Genomic DNA, 20,711 nt, shown 5'->3' on the forward strand with positions numbered 1-20,711 from the left:
AAAATCTAGTTCACCAGATGCTGCAAGATACTTTCACTGTCCATGTTGTTGTTCCTTTGTGACCTTTAAGGATATTTTATAGCTTTTCACCACTTAGATTTTTCAGGTACAACCAGACTGTCTTTTTAAAAGCAAACACTTCATCACAGATCACTGCTGCTGGTATCACAGGACTTGTGCAACAGCTCCAAATTAGGAGCTCTCAGTCAGATTCTAGAATATCCACTATAGACTGCTGAACTGGCAGTGCACTGCCTTCTGTGGGACTTTTAAAAAATATCAAGTAAGACAGGTGCAAGCTGACATCAGCTCATTAGTGGCAAAAGCAAGCATCCTGAAATCAACATAAAGACACAACACACACACACACACACACACACACAATGTGATGTTTCTACTTATAATGTGAACAAGGATTTTCTTCCTATTTATATAATAATTACACTGTGCCGAGCTCCGATGAAATTAGAATGGCTGACGTGGAGGTAGTGACATATAAAAACTGGAACATTGCCAAGATGCCCACTCCCAGTTGTCTGAAGGCCAACATGTCTGTATGTAACATATATTAGGTTTTGTTTTGCAAATAAAAAAAATAATTTGCTGCAGGGATTTTATACTTTGTGATTTCCCTGGTGAGAATGTAAATGAAAAGGAAAGGAAAAGAGCTAGTGTTCTAGACAAGAATAGGTTATAAGGGTGGAAAAAAAAAAAAAAAAAAAAGATGCCTACAGCAAATTTTCACAGTGAAAATAATTTTAATTCTCTACTGATAAAATTGCCAATATTGTGTGTCTGTTTCTTCAGAGTTGATAATTGCCATACATGCAGTCTAACATTTTAATGAAGTATTGTAATTCTTAAATATTTTCTATTTTATAATTTGTTCCCAAAGCAGACAACAAGAATAACCCTGGGATATTCACCATTAACTAGAGTTCTGCTAATATATTGATACTTTGCCTCCAGACTGACAGTCTTATTGTTAAGTACCATTTTCTCCAGATCCTGATATGCCCCAGGCCCCACACACCTCTAGGGACAGCTCTGGGAGGGAGCCACACATTTTGATGCATGACAAATTAGACAGAGGCATAATACACTGACTTCTTCTGTTCTTGTCCATCTGTTTGGAACAATGAGACTTCAAAGCAATGGGGATGAAGGATGAGAGAGCTGGGCTCTTTGGAAACAATACGTTCTGAGAACTCCAGGCACTGTATGCTATACTTTAGTTACTAAGAAATGGCCTGTATGGAGCAGGAGAGAAGATACCCATGGATCCTGTGAAGGAGAGGACTGATAAGTAGCTAATGAAACCAAAACTATACCATTGCTGTTAACCTATACCATTGTTGTTAGCCTCTCACCAAGTCTGGTGCACCCCTGTCAGGCCACACTCCCCACTCAGGCAATGGGCTGGGGGGGCAGGCAGGAGCACCAGTGCCCTCCCTGCAAGTGCCACGGCCACTTCCAGCAGCAGCGCAGCTGGACTCCCCCCAACAGGTGACATTGGCTGTGGGGGGATACCCCCCCAGTAACTGACTGGTTGCTGGGGGGACACATGGTCCCCCTGACTAAGATAGCACCAGTTGCCCATGGGATGGATTGCACCCTCAGCAAGTCTGCAGATGACACCAAGCAGATGCCATCTGTGGGGGCTCCCTGCTGACTAGTCCTGCGCTGTAGCACCCTTGTGCCCCAGCCAGCCCCTCTGTAGCACACTGAACTGAGGCAGAGCAGCTCCAGCCTGGCAGGCTGATCCCCCAAGCCCCTCACCAGCTGGGGCTGCGCTACCCCAGCTCAACATGCTTCAGTCCTGGGGTGCATGTGTAAACAGTGTGTCCAGGAGCAATAAATTCCAGCTCCAAGTGTACCAGATTTTATTGTGTTGTATTAATAGTATGTGTAGATGTGCCCTGAGGGTCAAATTCTATATTCAGATTATACCACTGAACATCTATGATAAACCTACTAATGCATTGGCCTCTATCAGTGAAAGAATAAATTTTCCCCCAGATGTATTCTTTTTATTCTTCATTTTCGCTATTCCTAAACTAGAACACATTCTGCATTTCTTCTGAAGTTCTAAAAAACTCAAGATGTAATACTGCAGGAAAATACAAATATGCAGTCGAGTACATTGTGACAATATAATTAATCTCTGTTGAACAAGCCTGTATGTAATGCTTTTAGACTTATCCTTTTACTGTAATACTACCATCAAATGTAATTAAAAGGCCAGAGAAATCAGATTGATGTGAATAATTTCAGCATAGGATATCAAAAAAAACTGAAGCTGTATGGACACTACTCTGCTGAAGTGCTAAGTAGCATATAGAAAATATCTGCTGTGAATGAACAAAACATTAGTGAATAATGCAGCATTTGTTATACTGCTGGACCTCTTTTGATCGTACTTTGAAAATATTCTGTCAAATTTCTCTGCTTTTTCAAAAGCCAATACCAGAAACAGGAAATAGAAAGTCTAAGCTCTGTTTACATTGGTACCTTAAAAAGGCAAAATATAAATATTTATGATTGAAAAGCATTGGTTGGAAAGCTTGTTCTCCCAAATTTTTTTAAATATACAACAATTGAATGAATTCAGCCTCATTACCAAAGAAACAAAGAACCAGAAAAAAACATCCGGCCCTATAAAGGGCCTCTTCATAGTCTTACTAATGAACTGATCCAAGACCTACTGCAGGCAATCCAGAGAGTCCCACTGATCTCAATGGCTTTTAAATCAAGCCCTTATCTAATCTATCCCTGAATATGAGCAGTGAGGGTTAAGCATTCTCCCTAGTTGTATTCCACCAGTGTGCATTACAGATTTCCCTTGATTTATGCGGTAGATGCATTCGCAGGGAACAGCGCATAAATTGAATTTCCATAAAGTGAATCCAGTTTACAATGAAACAGATAGGGATGCGTTCCCAGGGCAGTGAGGGAGGGAGTGAATGGGCCTTGAGCTAGGGAAGCAGCAGGGAGAGGGGCGCAGTGCATCCGAGTGGCTGCAAGCAGGCAGCATCTGCCTTTCCTGGGGCTGTAGCACTGGGCTCTTCATGGTGCTCAGGGTGGGAGGCAACCCCACTCACCCCACTTCAGGGCCAAGCCCCACTCACCCGTCCCTGAAGAGCCCGGTGCCACTGCTGGACTGAGTCTGCAGTGACTGCTGGCCCCAGCCTGCTCTTGACGAGCTGCAGGCAACTGCCCACCCCTGCTGCCGCAGCTGATGCAAGCGGCTTGCAGCTGCTGGGCTGCACCAAACCCCTTGGGACTCCGCTTCCCCCAGGGCACCGTGCCCTGGAGGGAAGCAGAGCCCTGGTGGGGTTGGGACATGACGCAGCCCAGCGGCTGCAAGCCACTTGCTTTGGCCACTCCCAGAGCAGCCACCTGCAGCCGAATGAGAGAATGCTGGGGCCAGTGACCGCTGCAGACTCGGGCCGGCAGCCAGGGGCAGGTGAGTAGGGTCCAGCCCCACAGCCCCTTCCCTTCCCCTCACCCCTCCCCTCTGCTCATGGCCCTTTCCCCTCCCATCTCAAACTGAGATTTACCTGCTTGGGGAAGGGTAGAGAGCGTCTATGCCAATTGCATAAGATTGGCCTATGCTGATCACATATATGTGAATTTACCTTACATATAACGAATTTTACATAACATATAGCGAACAGGGTCATCATATAAGAGCAAATTCACATATATCAAACCCACATATATTGAGGGAAACCTGTACAGAGACATTCTTTGATATTGAGGATTGTTGGGAAGAGGAACATACACTAGTAAAAGGCTGTCCAACTTCAAAATGGCTGGCGGCTGAATACTGCAGAGGTCATGATTCTGCAGGTCTACACCATGAGAACAGCATGCTATGGAGGCCCCATGTTGTGCAGGCTCCCAGGACCCATGCCACAAGCTGTTTGTTTGCTAGTGTGAGCCACTCCCCAAAGGAGCCCTCCTTGCCATCACCTGGGTAGTATGAGCCCCCCAAATGCTGCAGCATCAGGAGCTCCTCCTCTCCCCACTGCAGAATCCCTTCTGCTGCTATTATCATGAGGTCAAGCCTTCTCCCCTCTGCTACTTCCACCAGGCAGGTGAACCCCCCCCATGTGGCCCAAGCCTCTCCTGCCAGAGCTGCCACAAAGGCAGCCCGTGCCTTCCCCTGCTGTCTGGGCAATGAATTCACTGGTCCACCTCCTGGTGTGCTGCTCTGTCCCAGAAATCCCAGCTGCCACCACAACAGCAGGAGCCATGGGGATACTGACAGGTGGGCACGAGCCCATAGGTCTCACATTAACCCCCTGTGGACCAGATGGGGGCCATGGACCACCAGTTGGACAGCTCTGCTTTAATAGACTGGGGTCAGGAAAACCTGTATTACCATATTTAGCTGGATACAAGATGACCCTGATTATAAGATGACTCCCCAATAATTTGATTCTACACAAGTAAAAATCATTATAATTTTCCATATATGGAGGATCATCTTAAATTCATCACCTCCCACTGCTTCAGGTAGTGGGGGTAAGAGGTGATAAGGGAGGCAGTAATGGGGCAGGCCGTGGGAGACACAGTTGGAGCTACAACAGCTGCCTGCCTCCCCACTGCCTCGTGCTTGATTGAAAGGTGAGGGGCTTTTTCCCCCTCCATATTAAATGGAAGGTAGAGGGGGAAATTTTTAGTATTTACTCTTCTAACTGAGTAAATACAATAATGATCTCATAAGGATAGTGAGCAAACACTGAGGCTGTAGGATCTGCGACTGAAAAAAAAAAAGAAGCCATGCTATGCAAATAGGACATATAGGACTGGCATGGAAAGAACATTACAGCACAGCACCCTTCAAGCACACTTTCAACTGGAGAGGTGCCATAGGAGGGGACCTCTGAAGACAACATGGACAGTCATTTGGAGGAAGAACACTTTCTTTGTTATATTCTATGGAATCCACTTGAAGAGAAGTAATGAACCAACCAAATCCATCCAACCTTGCTAGATGCCACCTGCCAATCAACAATAGTTTGTGCACTTGGTATCAAAACTGCTAACAGATTTAGTAATGCTGGCACAGTCACTTTACCCTTCCAATAAGTGGTCTCCATTACACTAGTTGTCAACAATACATATTTCCCAATCTTTTCATTTTCATATCTGGGTGTCACCTGAATTTCTGGCTCTGCCACTGAGCTGCTCTGACCATATGCAATTCACTTCCCTTGTCTGTGCCTGTTTTCCTTTCCCTCCTTTACCTGACTTGCCTATGTAGAGTATAATCTTTAGGGCCTGGAACGGTCTCTGACTTTGTGTTGGTCAAGTGCCTAGAATAAAACAGTGCTGTTGTCTCTTTCCACCACAAATGGCAACGCAAGTTCCAAATGAGTGGGCACTGGGGCAGAGGTGAAGACCTGATTCAGGTGTTCAAATGCTTGCTGAACCTCCCTGGACCAGTAAAATTACATGTTCTTTCACAATAACATAAGGAAGGATCTTACCACATAGGCAAAGTCAGTAATGAATCTATGATAAATGTTTGTGAACCTGCCATAACAGTGGCAACGAGTGAAATAGCTGGCCTACAACCATGGTTCTATCCATAGATTTCATAGACATTAAGGCTGGAAGGGACCTCAGAAGATCATTGAGTCCAGCCCCCTGCCCGAAGGGCAGGAAGTCAGCTGGGGTCATAGGATCCCAGCAAGATAAGCATCCAATTTACTCTTGAAGGTGTTCAATGTAGGTGCTTGAACCACCTCCAATGGCAGGCTGTTCCTGACTTTGGGGGCTCGGACAGCAAAGAAATTCTTCCATATGTCCAGCCTGAAATGGTCTTGCAGGAGTTTATAACCACTCAACCTCGTCATCCCCTTGGGGCACTCTGGTGAACAAACGTTCCCCCAGAAACTGGTGGTCACCCCGATAAACTTATAGGTGGCCATCAGATCACCCCTGAGCCTGCGTTTTTCCAGGCCAACAAGCCCCATGCCTCTCAGCCTGTCATCGTAAGATCTGTTTTCCTGACCTCTGATCAGGCATGTGGCTCTTCTCTGGACTCTCTCAAGTTTCTCCACATCCTTTTTGAATTGTGGAGCTCAAAACTGGATGCAGTACTCCAGCTGTGGCCTCACTAAGGCCAAGTACAGCAGGAGAGTGACGTCCTGGGATTTGCTTGAGAAGCATCTATGGATGCAAGCCAGCATTCTGGCCATCCTTGCTCACCCTCCTGTTATACCCCCCAATTTACAGTGGTCTGCTGGTAGCTCAGCAGGCCAAAAAAAAGGAGTTCTACAGGCCAAATCCAGCCCATGGGTTGCATGTTTGACACCTGTGTTGTAAAGTCACCAGGTAAAGAAATTCAGTCTCTATGCACACTGTCAAAATTTCAAATGGTGACCTACAAATGGCAGGCCTCACATCCCATTATCAATCCCCCAAATCATATAATCCTCACAGAAATGTTATGTTCCTAGTAAAAGTACATTTGAACTCTAATTTCCTCTCAATTAGATTTAATCTACTTGAATAAGTTAATAAGGCTTCATAAAATGGGATGGTCTTTATGTAACTTCTAACAAAATTAAATATTAATAAACTCCTGTGGGAGTAAGATCAATGGAGTACAAAATGTCTTCTTGAATTTCTTCTTACAACTTGTCATTCTAATTAGCCACACATTTCTATATACTGTGTAAGAAAATATTATACATGACAGTGGGGTACTGAAGCAACACACAGGACAGCTTCAGAAACACCCGACCAAAGAAATATATGCAGCTTTAATGCAATGATGCTTAAGAATGTGTTCAGCTCTTCTTTAGGAAAAACAAATATAGTGTATCTGTCCATCGTGTACCACAATAAATGTGAAGTATTATATCACTCCAACCAGGAATCTAATTAATCTAAAAATTCTTCTCCCTAACTCTAGTCCGCAATGAGCCACAAAAACACAAGCAACCCCTTGTCTAAAGCAGCCACATTAAATTATCCCCATACAGTTTCCAATACAGATTTTTCTGACCTTTACAGAAGAGCATCTCTAAGTGATCAACTTGTGCCGGTCTCTTAGGGGTTTTTTAAGATAGAGTTTCATGTTCCCTTAATTACAGAACAAGATGAAAACATATTATTTCTAGTGCAGTAGAAATTTTGTGAAAAGGATATTTTTCTAAAATTGCAAAAGATGGAAATAGTAGTCAAAACAAGAAAGGTGACAGATTTCTGTTGGTTCGCCCGATGAAATGAGACTGAAGACAATGAGGACAGTGGTGAGCAGTGGCATAGTAATTATTTTTTAATAGGAAATTAATATTTCAGGCAAATAAACCAAATCCTAGAAATGTTCTGTTTCCCTTGATTTTTTTAATCTTTTATCAAAAATTCAGAACCCTAAAATCCAAAAAGTGCCAGCCATTACATTAATATATCTTGGTTTCAATAATCCCTCCCAAAACCCACACATATTATAACCAACTCTATGGATGACATCTCTTTTGAAAGACTAGTCTTTCCTTCACATTACAAAATACATTATTTGACAGGCAAAAATGTAATAATACTTACGCTGGCATTCTTTACAGCATTTGCCATCCACATATGCAGGTGCAGAATTAAGTGAACAATCAGAAAATGGGCAAATCAGTGCTTCACACTGGACAGTACCATTCTAGGAAAAATAAAACATGTTTTAAACCAAAAAGTATATTCACTGGAACTGAAGTTTTTTGTGGCATATACGAGTTTAGAAGCTACTTATTACATGCAATTATTCCTAAGTAACACTCAAGTCCTACCATATTTTCTCACACACAATATATACTATCCTCCCACAAATAAATCATACATCTTGTTGGAAAACAGATTATAGAAAAAAGATGGTTTCTGAACCATGCTGACTGTCTCATGGGATGCTGTAACAGGGAGTCAAAGGCTCCTGTTACTACAGAGGGGAAGAACATAGCAGGCTAGCTTACTGTGTAGATAGACAGGCAGCTGTGGCAAGGGCAGCACACAGCAAACCTAAGCTGCAGTGGGAAAGAGCAGGCTGCCTATTACATCTAAAGGGGACTACTGTCCCATGGGACTGCTGAGTCACCAGGCTCTGATAGAACAGCACTCTGGAGTAAATAAGCTGAACACTTAGGAGGAAGAGGAGGACGACTGGTGACTTGTAGGGAGCCAAGCTCTCCAGAGAGAGCAGCTGCATGCAAACCCTTTTGCAGGCACTGAAGAGCTCCAAAGGCAGAGAGGTGAGAGCCCCAGGGGAAGGGGGCTGTTCTAATGTTTATTAACCCAGAGAGGGAAGTTTTCATTAAAGCAGTCGGTAGCTTCTCTTTATGTTCTCATCTATTACTGACGGACTGGGTGTGGCTAGAAAGAGTGAAGAGAAGGCCACAGTGGGGTGCCTGGGTCATACCAAAGTTTAAGTCACAGGGGGTTGGTGGTGGGCCTATGCGGGATTGACCATGTGGCCCTCCAAAACGCAGGGACTGGGGCAGTCACTCTGAGTTCTTCCCCCCCTCAAGATGGCCCCAATAAAGGAAGGAACCATTTACTTTTATGAAACATCACCCCAAACAGGCTTTTTATATAGGCATATGGGCCTCTTTAAGATGGTAATAGCTTTGCTTGTAGGAAAAAAAAAACTTAAATCATTTGGAGTTTAAACATTCTGCCAATCATCAGCAAAATGGGCAGATTAGTGTGAAACATAAAAGCTTCTTAGAACAATACTCTTCCTTCTGAATTTCACATGAAAGACTGAATGTATTTTTGAAAAGATAATATCATAGCTGTAAGAAAAATCTGACAAAAACATATAATATATTTAACTGTATTTCAATTACAGGCATTTTACCCACTCTTTCAGATTTGGTTGAACGCTAGTAGTATCTTCTGTTTAAAGCTCCTAGCGTCAAAAACCTTCTAAAAACTAAAATCAGTAAATTCTCCCCCAAGAAATCTGTAGAACCAGGGCATAACTCTGCCACTTCCATGCTACATCTAGGAACACTGCTGTGAAAGATGTCCCAAACACTATCCCCTCCCCCATGTATTCCAACTCCTGAAAAATGAGGCTTCTCTAACCTAACAGAAGCATTGAACACATGCTTCATGCCACTCTTAGGCTCTCTGTCTTGAGCATGGTTATTGGCACAGGCTCAGCACTACTCTAAGAAAATGACATTCACTCATTTTCAAGAGTTGGCACAAACAAAGCAGAAGCAAGTGGGCATGGAACGTTGTGCTATGTGGCACCGTGCCCAGATGCAGCAATGTGGACAGAGCCCAGAAAGACAACTGTCATACAAGAAAAATAGTTCAGCATGTTAAGGGCTGCACCATATAAATTAAGGGCTTCAGGACTTAATCCGAAGTGCAGGGTAGTAGCATTTTTGCTTGAATAAAAGATGAGGTTTCCCCCCTCACAACTGGCATCTGGGAAAAAGCCCATCATCTTACATTCACATACAAGGAAACTGCATTAAATACATTGCCTATCTTAGAACTGCTGTTAAAAGCAGCAAGTGCTCAGTAATGGAAACCAACTATGAAGTTAATTAAATGCAGCCAGCACTGAGGATGACTATAAAACACATGGCCCACATGAGGCAATCATGCTGATAGGAACCTACCACAAGGATAGGTTAGTGCAACCCATCTGAATAAAACATGGTAGTACCCACTGAGCATAGTCCATCCTTAGCACTGACTCATTTTCAAGTCATGGTGAGCCACTACACTGTACACATTTCAACTTCCACTTCACTCCCACAGCTAAGCTGCACCTTTCTTTCCCATGTCCAATTATTCCTGTTTTTTAACCAGCCTTAAATGTGGCCCCAAACAGGTCACCCAGAAACTCTGTTGCCCCCTCTCTCAGCCCGGCATACAATTAGTGTGGCCCTACTCTCCATAAGGTGAAGCTGGTTACTCTAGCTACATATACATTTTTGGAGAATCCAAATCATGACAAGAATACCTGGTTCCAGTCATGAGTTGGGGCTAATTAGCACATGGATCCTTTGGGGGGAAAGGGGTGGGTACTTGGAATGTACATGTGCTGAACAGTGGGGTGACCACAGATTGAAATGCTGTTGACTCTGGTGGTGCCCAGGCCAACAAACTATATGGTAAATCATGAGTCTTTTCGCTTTGGACTAATATCATGTATCGTTTGTACTCTAAGTAGAGGCTAAAGCACTACTTAAAAGTATGCTTATGGAGTACCTATTGTAAAACTTGCAGCAGTTTCATCAAAGGTAATAATGTATCATTTCTAAGTGATCTAAGTCTATGGGTACTATATGCAAATTGCTACAACTATGTTTATATATCAAGGTCAGTTTTTTCAAATTTGTTCCTCCCGTCCATGTGCTCAGGGAAAGCAGAGTCTGACAGAAAAGGGGAGGGAAGGGGGTGGACAGGCTGCAGAAGGAAGAAGTTGAGGGGTGGGTAGAGGGCAAAGGGTCTACCTTACGCCCAGATTTGTTTTCCCTACTGCAGCAGTGGGAAGGAGACAAATTCAAGGCAAACCTCCAATATAATTAGGTTCTATACATGGAAAATTAAATTTATAAAATTCTCCACATATAGAATCTAATTATTGGGGGTGTTATTTTATACTCAGAATCATCTTCTATTTGAGTAAATTAGAGTCCTTCCACCAATTTCTAATGGACTTTGAATTTGGTATTTAATGACTCCAAATAAATCTAATAAGTTTAAAGTGGATGTGCCCTAATCAAGACATTATTGTTTGGTACTCGCTAAGATATGTGCAATTAATTCTGGAATGTTGATACCTGAAGGAGTGTTCCACCCAGTTTAAAACAAATCCTTTTCACTTGTGATATAACAGAACAGGCATAGAGCCTTTACGTTTTATTGCATGTTAAGATGTAACCAAAAGAAGCTAACTGGAATTGAACTCCAGGGATCCATTAAATCATCTGCTAAGAAAAAAGGTATGTGTATAGTGGATAAAAGAACCAGGGAATTAATTATCCAGGGAAACTGGTTATAACACAGTATAAGGAAAGACCATGGGATAGTTAAATATATTGCTTACCATTTCCCTAAGCTTGCAGGAAAAATCTAGAAGAAATGCATATGCTAGGACTACTGAAACAAATGTGAAACATTTTTATTATTAGACTGTACAGCACTTTAGATTCAAAACAAGTTCTCTGAGACCACCTTGAGGAAACTCCAGAAGTTTCATCATTATATTGTCTCAATAAAACTGGGCAGAAAAGACATGAGTGTCCCCAAGTTTCTATTCAAATTGTAGCCATACCATGCAAGTGCAGTTCTTACAGCCATCTGTCCAGGATTCAAATTCCCTGTAGATGTTGCCCTTCACAGTGCATGTCCTTTCACAATAGCACTGATCCAACTTATTCATCCTCTGCTCAGCTCGGGACAACTGCATACATGTTTCATAAAAAGCAGGTCAGTAATTAAATAAATATGATTTCCATATTGCTATTAAAATAATAAACTACCCTCTACTATCAAGAAATGCAAAATGAAAAAGTATATATGAAAATGGGTAGATGACTGTAGCAGGGTGGCGGGGTGCACATGCTCCTTTAAGAGGGCAAGCAGCCTGAGGTGCTGCTTTCAGGTGGTAAGGCGGGTACTTGGAGAGTCACCTGACCAACAGAGGACCAGGCTGGAGCTATAGAAGCCCAAGGCTTCCATGATCAGAAAGTCTAGGCCTGGGAGCCAAGAAAAGAAGAGCTCCTGGCAACAGTGGAGTAAGGCTCCTGAAGTCACAATGAAACTGGGTAAGTGACTCTGCAGGTCTGGGAACAAGAGAAAGCTGCCTGGGGCACAAAGAAAGGCCAGCTTGTGCAGGCAGGGGCTCTCTATTGTACGGTAAGCCCAGAAAGAGTTCAGGCAACTGCCAGAGGGCATAGGTATTTTGTTTAAAGTTACACTTTTGGTTTAGTCCTGAGCCCTGCTGAGGCAGGCTCCAGGACTACTCAAAGAGCTGGTGGCCCAAGAGGGGTTTTAGACAGACTGCCAGGGCTAGGGAAGTTGGGTTGTCCTAATTGACCCAGGGTCAGAGTCAGGGCCCAGGAGGAGCCAAAAGTCTAAGAAAGACCACCAGCAGAGACTGAGAGGGTCAGGAACCCACAGGCAGGGAGGCTGGAGCCTAGAAGCCAAGTCCTGTATCATAGGTCTAAGCTAAAGGACCCAACAAGAGCCCTACAAAGTGAATAACGGTATGGTAACACTGCCAGGCTTGGGACGTGGTATAGGGGAATGGAGCCATACAATCTGCCTTTAATGCTACAGGAGCCCCGCAGGGGTACAGGCGAGACAAAAAGGGCCTCTTAGGCTCGAGGGCCAAGCTGAAGTGAAGGGCGTTCGGGAGGGGCCCAGTAGTGATTTGCATGGACTCAGGCTCTCTCTAACAGCCTCCCTTACACGCCCTCTAACAAGAACAAGGCAGGTGAGTGAACAAGGAAGGGCTACATTAGAGCCTGAGCCAGACAGGGAATGCATAGCCACCAGGGGGCATCACAACCATGAACCTGCTACAAAGATGGTTAAATATGAAATGTTAAACTTGTTCAGCCATTCCGAAAAGAAAAAAGTATGAAGCTGGACACAATGCTGCCCACTTTGCTCGCACAAAAATAATATCACAAAACTATAAAGAGTAAGATGGACATGGCCCCCTGCCTGTCATCTTTATATTGCCTGATCTGCCCATTTGTAAATAATCAAACAATTAGCAATTAAGGTGTGATGAGAAAATTATATAGAATGTTAACATTTTACATGTATAATTTTTCCTGCCCTGCCCTTGAAGCAGAGTGAGTGAGTGTGTGAGTATGTGTGTACATGCGCGTTCACAGGGAGTCATTAATATTTTTAAATGATCATCTGACAGCAGTAGGTACTGCTTTGGGTACTCAACCCCCAAGCTTGCGTTTTGTTTTGTTTTTTGTTTGAATGCTCTTTGGATAGCACAATTTTAAAAAAGTCACGAACCAATAAATTCTACTGCAATAAGCACTGTAAACATGGTAACCTGTTTCATCCTAGTTTTATTGAATCGTTAGCCTGATAGATAAAGCTTGAATATTTATGAGCCCTTTCCTTGTTTCAGGATTTTGATTCTGTTTACTATTAAAATGTAATAGTCAATACAAACATTGCAGATAAGGACTGAAAGTCTGTGTACCTAGACAGCCAGCTATATACACATAAAATGGATAAATATATAAATATAAACATACACACATCTCATTTTTATACACATATTCTTATGAATTATAATAGCAGATCTTACCCCACATCTGCCCCCACATCTCTACATAAGTATTACCTTAGCTGATGTTTTTGCTAAAATGTCCTGCAGTTCCATAATTTTCTGCACAAGTCCATGAAAGTCATTGCATGTTGGACATGCTGCAATTACAAATACATATTTGTCAAGGTGTATTTACAATACTTTCTATTTGTACATTCCACACCTGACAACCAATACAAAGGAGCGAAAGGTTTTACAATATAGTTTGCAAGACAGAAATTAAGCAAAAAAGTAAGAAGTACAACTTCATGTGTTGGCACAAGAACAAAGAGACTTACTGCGATTAAGATCTGGGCATTGAGAAATAAATCCTTGAGGCATGACAAGTAACTGTACATCTTGCATTATGCCCTGTGTACAAGTGGAGAAAAAAAAAAAGAAGAGGATGTATTTTTCTTACCTATCAAAATTATATCCCCTAGTAAGAATCACCATATAAAACATTAAAGCCCACACGCACAAAAAATCATGGAAAAAGTCCAACAATATTTATGAATATATTACTTTTTGTTTGCATCCAGCATGCTGATAGGAGAATAAAGAGAAAGTAAAATAGGTAGCAACAAACGTACACATATGCTGCACCATTTTTAAAGAAAATGCAATTAAATGTCAAGATGTAACTGAGTGGCAAAAGTTTGTCTGTTTTGAGTTCACTGTAGATAATGCAGAAAACCTTGAAAGTGACCTTTGAAAGAAATCAGAAAATCATTTCCAGTTTCAGTAAATTGAACACAATTTTAAATAAAATGAAACAATACTGAACTACAATAGCTTTCTTTAATCTGTTTGGCAGAGTCATGAAAAGTCATTAACACTGATACTTATAGATTTCATAGACATTAGGGTTGGAAGGGACCTTGAAAGATCATAAAGTTCAGCCCCCTGCCCCAGGGGCAAGAAGTTAGCTGGGGTCACATGACGCCAGCAAGATAAACATCCAAATGTCTCTTAGAGTCCAAAGCAGGTGCTTGTACCACCTCTGGAGGCAGTCTGTTCCAGGCCTTTGGGGCTCAGACAGTAAAAAAGTTTTTCCTTATATCCAGCCTGAAACAATCTTGGAGGAGTTTGTGACTGTTTGACCTTGTTGTCCCTTAGGGCACTCTGGGGAACAGGTGTTTCCCCAAATCCTTATGTACTTATAGGCAGCCACCAGGTCCCCCCTGAGCCTGCATTTTTCCCATGGCTCTCAGCCTTTCATCATAAGGCCTGCTCTCCTGCCCTCTGATGATGTGTGTGGCTCTCCTCTGGACCCTCTCAAGCTTCTCCACATCCTTCCTGAATTGTGGAGCCCAGAATTGGATGCAGTACTCCAGCTGCAGCCTCACCAAGGCTGAGCACAGCGGGAGAATGACATCCTGGGATTTGATTGAGAAGCACGTATGAACGCAACCCAGAGTTTTGCTTGCTTTACAAGCTGTGACATTGCATTGGTGGCTCATATTCATCTTGTGGACAATCATGACCCCCAAGTCCCTTTCAGTCGTGGTGCTAGTAAGCATAGCACTGCCAAACCTATCAGTTGTCCCATAGTGCTGCAGGGTTTTCTCCCCCCCAAGGTGGAGTACCTTGCATATTGCAGTGTTGAACGCAATCAGGTTTTCATCCGCCCATTTTCTGAGCCTGTTTAGGTCAGCCTGGATCACCATCCTATGTTCAGGTGTGGATGCTTTACCCCAAAGTTTGGTGTCATTGGCAAACTTGGCCAGTCCACTTCTGATACCAATGTCTACATCATTAATAAAGATGTTAAAGAGTATAGGCCCAAGGACATAGCCTTGCAGGACCCCACTGGTCACAGTGCACCACAGTGATTTACTTCCATTTATTACCAATCTCCAGGTCCAACCTCAGAACCAATTCTGCCACCATCAGACTTTGACGTAACCAAGGCTGCAGTTGGCCAATTTTTCCATGAGGAGATCATGGGACACCAGACCAAAGGCTTTTTTAAAATCAAGATATATGACATTAAACTTTTCTCCCTTGTCCAGGTGATATGTCACCTGATCATAGAAGGAGATGAGATTGGTCAAACAAGACCCACCCGCAACAAACCCGTGCTGGCTATCCCTCAGGATGTTGCCATCAGCCAGTTTGCCAAGAATGGCCTCTTTGATAATCTTTTTCCAAGATCTTCCCCAGGATAGAGGTCAGGCTGATAAGGCCTGTAATTCCCTGGATCTACTTCCCTCCCTTTCTTGAAGATAGGCACCACATTGACCTTTTTCCAATCTTTGGGCACTTCACCTGAGCGCCACAAGTTCTAAAAGATCCGTGCCAGTGGCTGAGCTATGATGCCTGCCAGCTTCTTAAGTACCCTGGGGTGTAAACTGTCTGAGCCAGCTTATTTAAAGATGTCCAGCCTCTCAAGATGTTCCTTCACATGGTCTACACTGATGTAGGGTAACAATTCTCTCTCACCCTGGCCGTCCCATACCATATTGAGCCAGGCTGTCCCATATGGTTTAGCAGGGATCCAATGTTACCCTTGTTTTTCCTCCAGCTCCCCACATATCTAAAAAAAAGACTTTTTATTGTCTTTGATACGTGTAGCCAGTTGGAGTTCAGTCACAGCCTTGGCTTTCCTGGTTCACTCCCTACAGGTCCAGACCAGTGCAGAATACTCCTCCTTTGAGGTGGTTCCAGTCTTCCATCCTTTACGCATCTTTCTTTTTAGATGCAGGAGGTCCCCTAGTTCCCTGCAGAGCCAAGGAGGCTACCGTGCCCTTTTCATAGTTTCACAATTTCATTGTTGGTAGGGTCAGAAGGGACTTAATCAGATCATCAAGTCTGACCCCCTGCCATGGGCAGGAAAGAATGCTGGGGTCAAACAATTATCTAACCCCCTTTTGAAGACCCCAGGGTAGAAGCATGCACCACTTCCCTTGGAAGATGGTTCCAGCTCCGAGCCACCCTGACAGTGAAGTAGTGCCTCCCGATATCTAGCCTGAATCTACTCTCAGTCAACTTATGGCTGTTATTCCTTGTTACTCCCAGTAGTGCTCGGGGTAAACAGGGACTATCCCATTGCCTGCTGGTCCCCCTTGGCAAGTTTATAGACAGCCACCAGATCCTCTCTCAGCCTTCTCTTGTAGAGGCTGAATAGGTTCAGGTCCTGTAGCCTCTCCTCATAGGGTCTACCCTGCTGCCTCCTGATCATGCGAGTGGCCCTCCTCTGGATCCTCTCGATGCTTGCCACATCCCTCTTGAAGTGCAGCGCCCACAACTGGACACAGTACTCCAACTGCGGCCTGACCAATGTCACATAGAAGGGGAGGATAACCTTCTTGGATCTGCTTGTGATGCATCTATGGACAAGGTGCAGTTAGCCTTCCTGACTGTGTCCGCACATTGGCGGCTCATGTTCATCTTGGAATCAATAGTGATTCCAAGATCCTTTCTGCCTCTGTGCTGACAAGAAGGGAGTTCCCCAGCCTGTAGGTATGCTGCTGGTTCTTCCTCCCCAGGTGCAGTACTTTGAATTTGTCGGTATTGAAATCCATCCTATTCTCATCCACACACCTTTGTAACCTGTTCAGATCTAGTTGTAGCCTGTCCCTCTCTTCTGGCATGCCCACTTCTCCCCACATCTTACTGTCATCCCCAAATTTGAACAAGGTGCTTTTCACCCCCTCGTCCAAGTCACTGATGAAGATGTTGAACAGTGTGGGGCCGAGGACCGAGCACTGGGGAACCCCACTGAAAAAGATTCCTGGACCTAGGGGTCCAGCCAAGACCCTAGGCACACAGTGAGGCTTGAACTTGCAATTCTATGGCCCCAGAGTCAACACACTCCCCTCTAGGGGAAACAACCAGGGCTTCCTTCCAAGATGGGATAGACATTACTTGTGCTTTCAGGATCACTCCCTTGAGGAGCAAACACTTATCCTGAACTCCCCTCCCCTTCAGGTCGTGATCCGTTAAGGCCTTGCCAACAAGCCTTCTGAGCTGTCAAAGTCAGCTTTCCTGAAGTTGAGGACTTCTGCACTGCTGACTGACTTGCCAGCTTTGTGGTGGACGGTGAATGTGATCAGCTCATGGTCACGGTCTCCCAGATTCCCTTCAATCATTAGGTCGCTGACTAGATCATCCCTCATTGCCAGTACCAGGTCGAGCAGTGCTTTGCCTCTTGTTCATTCATAGACTTCTTGAGTCAGGTACAGCTCATCCATACACGTGAGGAAGGTTTGTGACTGTTCAAATTTGGCCAAGTGCTCTTCCCACAAGATGTCTGGGTAGTTGAAGTTTCCCATGACAACCATGCACCGGGACTGTGCAGCCTCAGCCAGTTCCTTGGCAACTTCCTGGTTGAGCTCTTAGGAGGTCTGTAGTAGACTCCTACCATTGTGTCCCCTATGCCATGTTCACCACTTCATGATTTGGATGTGTTTTTTCTAAGCATAATATACAAAATCCAAAGAAACAACATCTATTACATAGCAGCAGAGCAGCATGTTGATTGGATTTAGTGGAACAGAGATTAAGCATGAAATTCCAATATGCCAGCTGGAAATGACCCATTTCACCCAGAAGCACAGATCACATGTTCACAGGCAGAATTTACATGCATCCTTAGTCATTAAGATATAATTAGCAGCCACTTTGCTACTCTTCTGAAGCAAAGGCCAAACAGCAATTTAAAAACAAACCATCCTATCATAAACACTCCAGATGTCCCTTTCATCTCCTGCCCCCTCCAGTTTCCTCAACTTTTAACGAATGTGTTTTGAAGAGCAATGCTAATGAATTCCAACAAGATTTTTCACACCTGTGAAAACTGCATCAAAATACACAGGGACTGATTCAAATTACAGGCAAAATCCCACACTAGTTCAGTTGGAGCAAGAATAGTTTCAAACTAAGACTAACTCCTACATGAAGACTTTCAGATTGCCTTGTGGTTTTGAGTACCTCGATTTTGGACAATCTGTTTGAAACATCCTAATGAGACCTGATCTTCCAAAATTGTAAATCATCTGTACAACACAATCAGATTCACAGACATTATAGATTTCATAGATTTAATAGACATTAGGGCTGGAAGGGACCCCAAAAGATCATCGAGTCCAGCCCTCTGCCCCAAGAGCAGGAAGTCAGCTGCGGTCATAGGATCCCAACAAGATAAACATCCACATTTCTCTTGAAGGCATTCAAAGTAGGTGCTTCATGGGGTCTCAAGTTAGGCAACTAAAAACTGATTCAACCCAAATCACCAATGACTTCTGAAATATTGTACTATAAGACTGGAAATATATGCAGACCAAAACCCTAAGGCCTCTGGCAGATGTTAAATAACACCACAATTGGGATCTGAGGAATTTTATGCCCCATCCTAAACATCACACCTGCAGCCTACTTACGAGTCATGAATGAATCCCCATGCTCAGCTGAGCATGGGGATCAGGCATTGGACAGCCCTGGGGTCCAGAACATAAGTGCCACCTGCCCAATTTTTCGGACCTGCAAGATTAGGAACAGGGTAGCCCCGGATCTAAAAACTGAGGTGCAACTCAGCTGCAGAGTAAATGCAGAATTTAAAATCCAAGGATGGTGGAACCTGAGATTAAAAGAGCCTCTCCCTGCTCTCAGGTTCCCAGAACCCCATGACTGCACGCCTAGAGTTCAAAAGCCCAAAGCTGGAAACCCAAGACTGGGGAGCAAGACTTCCTGATCCTGGGTTATCCCACTCTAGACTTTTAAACAGTCTGTGTAGCCCAGCTGAGCTGCACACACAGTTTTTAGTATTTACAGCTTGGTATTTACAGCTAAGGTTACCCTGTCTGTGATCCTGCATTGGGATGGGGAACAGGGCATTCCCAGATCTGGGTTCACAACCTTGAGCTGCCCCTGACCTCACGGGAGTGGCTATTTTCTGAATGTTAGCTGAGCATCCAGATGGGGTATGACATAGCACCAGGGCCTGGTTCAGGACCTATTCTTATCCCCTGCTCCATTCTCAGGAAGGGGCAGGAGGTCTGTGTCCTGATGTTAGGTGCTGCCCCATTGATGCTGAAGGCAGGTTCCCCTGGTGCTGGGCATATTTGCTAGCTGTAAATATGCCAGTACGCATGAGAGCCCATCAGCTCCATCGCCCACAACACTTCAAAAGTGCCTTGTCTTGCACCACACAGCTGGGCTGCAGAGCAAGGCTGTAAACTGTGCCAGGCAGGTTTAGGATCCAGGACTGTCTCTGCCCAATGCCAACCATCAGCTGTTTGTCACTATCAGAACCAGAGCAGCCCCAGAACTGCCAGGAGCTGCCCAAGAGTAATGCTGACAATCATCCAATGAAGCAGCACATGTCACACATTCAATTTAAGACACTATACAAATCAGCTACAGGTATGTCCTACATTACATGTGGAACATCTGTGTGGCTAGTTTGTTATTTTATGGCACCATAAATTTTCTGAACATGTGGCATGTTGTAATTCTTGGGGCAATTTACATGTTAATTGTGCCATAAATGTAATGTCTGCTAGGGCCCTACACCACACATTTTTTTATTAGGACTTAACTTTTTCTTTTATGGTATCTTGAAAAATCTTTAAGAACAGTGTATTTTGGATGTAGTGGTGTTAAATTTAACAAGCAGATATTGCCTACTGCATTTCATTTAATTTAGCTGACTTTTCTCATTAAGGCAAAAAAATCATTGTATTGGGACTCATCTCAACTTTTGTAAAAAGAAAGAGAGAAACAAATGAAAAAGAGGTATTCAATCCTCATCATTCGTTTTACACTTTGATATGGATGCATGTTCCTTCACAGTAGCAAGCGTTTAAGAAAAAAAGGATGAGTATTATGGAAGGCAAGACTTGAAAAGATTCAGATGAATAAATGTAGCACTAAAATTGTCCAGGTTATCAAAACATACAGCAAATGAAGTGTGTCTGGAACCAGTATAATTAACACATCATTCTTTAAATGTTTTAATTATTTTGGCTTACTTATGAGAAGAATACTACTACATTTTAACTAAGTCTGCCCTTGTTGGCTTGGGTATCTCTCAACCATTAAAACAAAGACATTGGGCTAGAGCCCAGTCCACCTATTATACATCTAAATGATATCTATGCAACTAAAACCCAGATTCTATTCCGCTTCTAAGACAAGAGCAGTCTTCATTTTGTTTATTCAATTTATCCCATAATAAAAAAAAATTATCAAGTTGCAAGGGCCAGTATTCAAAGTAATTAATCCAGGCTTCAAGCAGCCTAATGTCTACAGGAGGCTGATGGGGTGGCTATGCTACAAGGAATCAGAAACTCTCATTGTACATGGAACCCATCAAACAGCCAGTACAGTCCCCAGAAATTTATGAGATATAACAAGAGGCAGGGGTTTGGACAAGGGAGCACCCCCAATGAACTTA

General features: G+C 43.6%; 1 protein-coding gene across 2 annotated transcripts in view; it reads right to left on the reverse strand.

Moving 5' to 3' along the window:
* The window catches only part of NELL2 (neural EGFL like 2), a 266,470-nt gene that overhangs the window by 190,293 nt on the left and 55,466 nt on the right, over positions 1-20,711 (reverse strand). For both annotated transcript variants that reach the window (XM_090042380.1, XM_090042379.1), the window contains exons 6-9: positions 13,612-13,684; positions 13,349-13,431; positions 11,303-11,431; positions 7,567-7,669 (exon numbers count right to left, since the gene is read on the reverse strand). In XM_090042380.1, the coding sequence (XP_089898506.1) occupies positions 7,567-7,669; positions 11,303-11,431; positions 13,349-13,431; positions 13,612-13,684 (388 nt within the window). The remainder of the gene's footprint in view (positions 1-7,566; positions 7,670-11,302; positions 11,432-13,348; positions 13,432-13,611; positions 13,685-20,711) is intronic.

This window comes from Crocodylus siamensis, chromosome 4 (assembly GCF_052110815.1).
Source record: "Crocodylus siamensis isolate JL-2025a chromosome 4, ASM5211081v1, whole genome shotgun sequence".
Classification (NCBI taxonomy): Eukaryota; Metazoa; Chordata; order Crocodylia; family Crocodylidae; genus Crocodylus; species Crocodylus siamensis.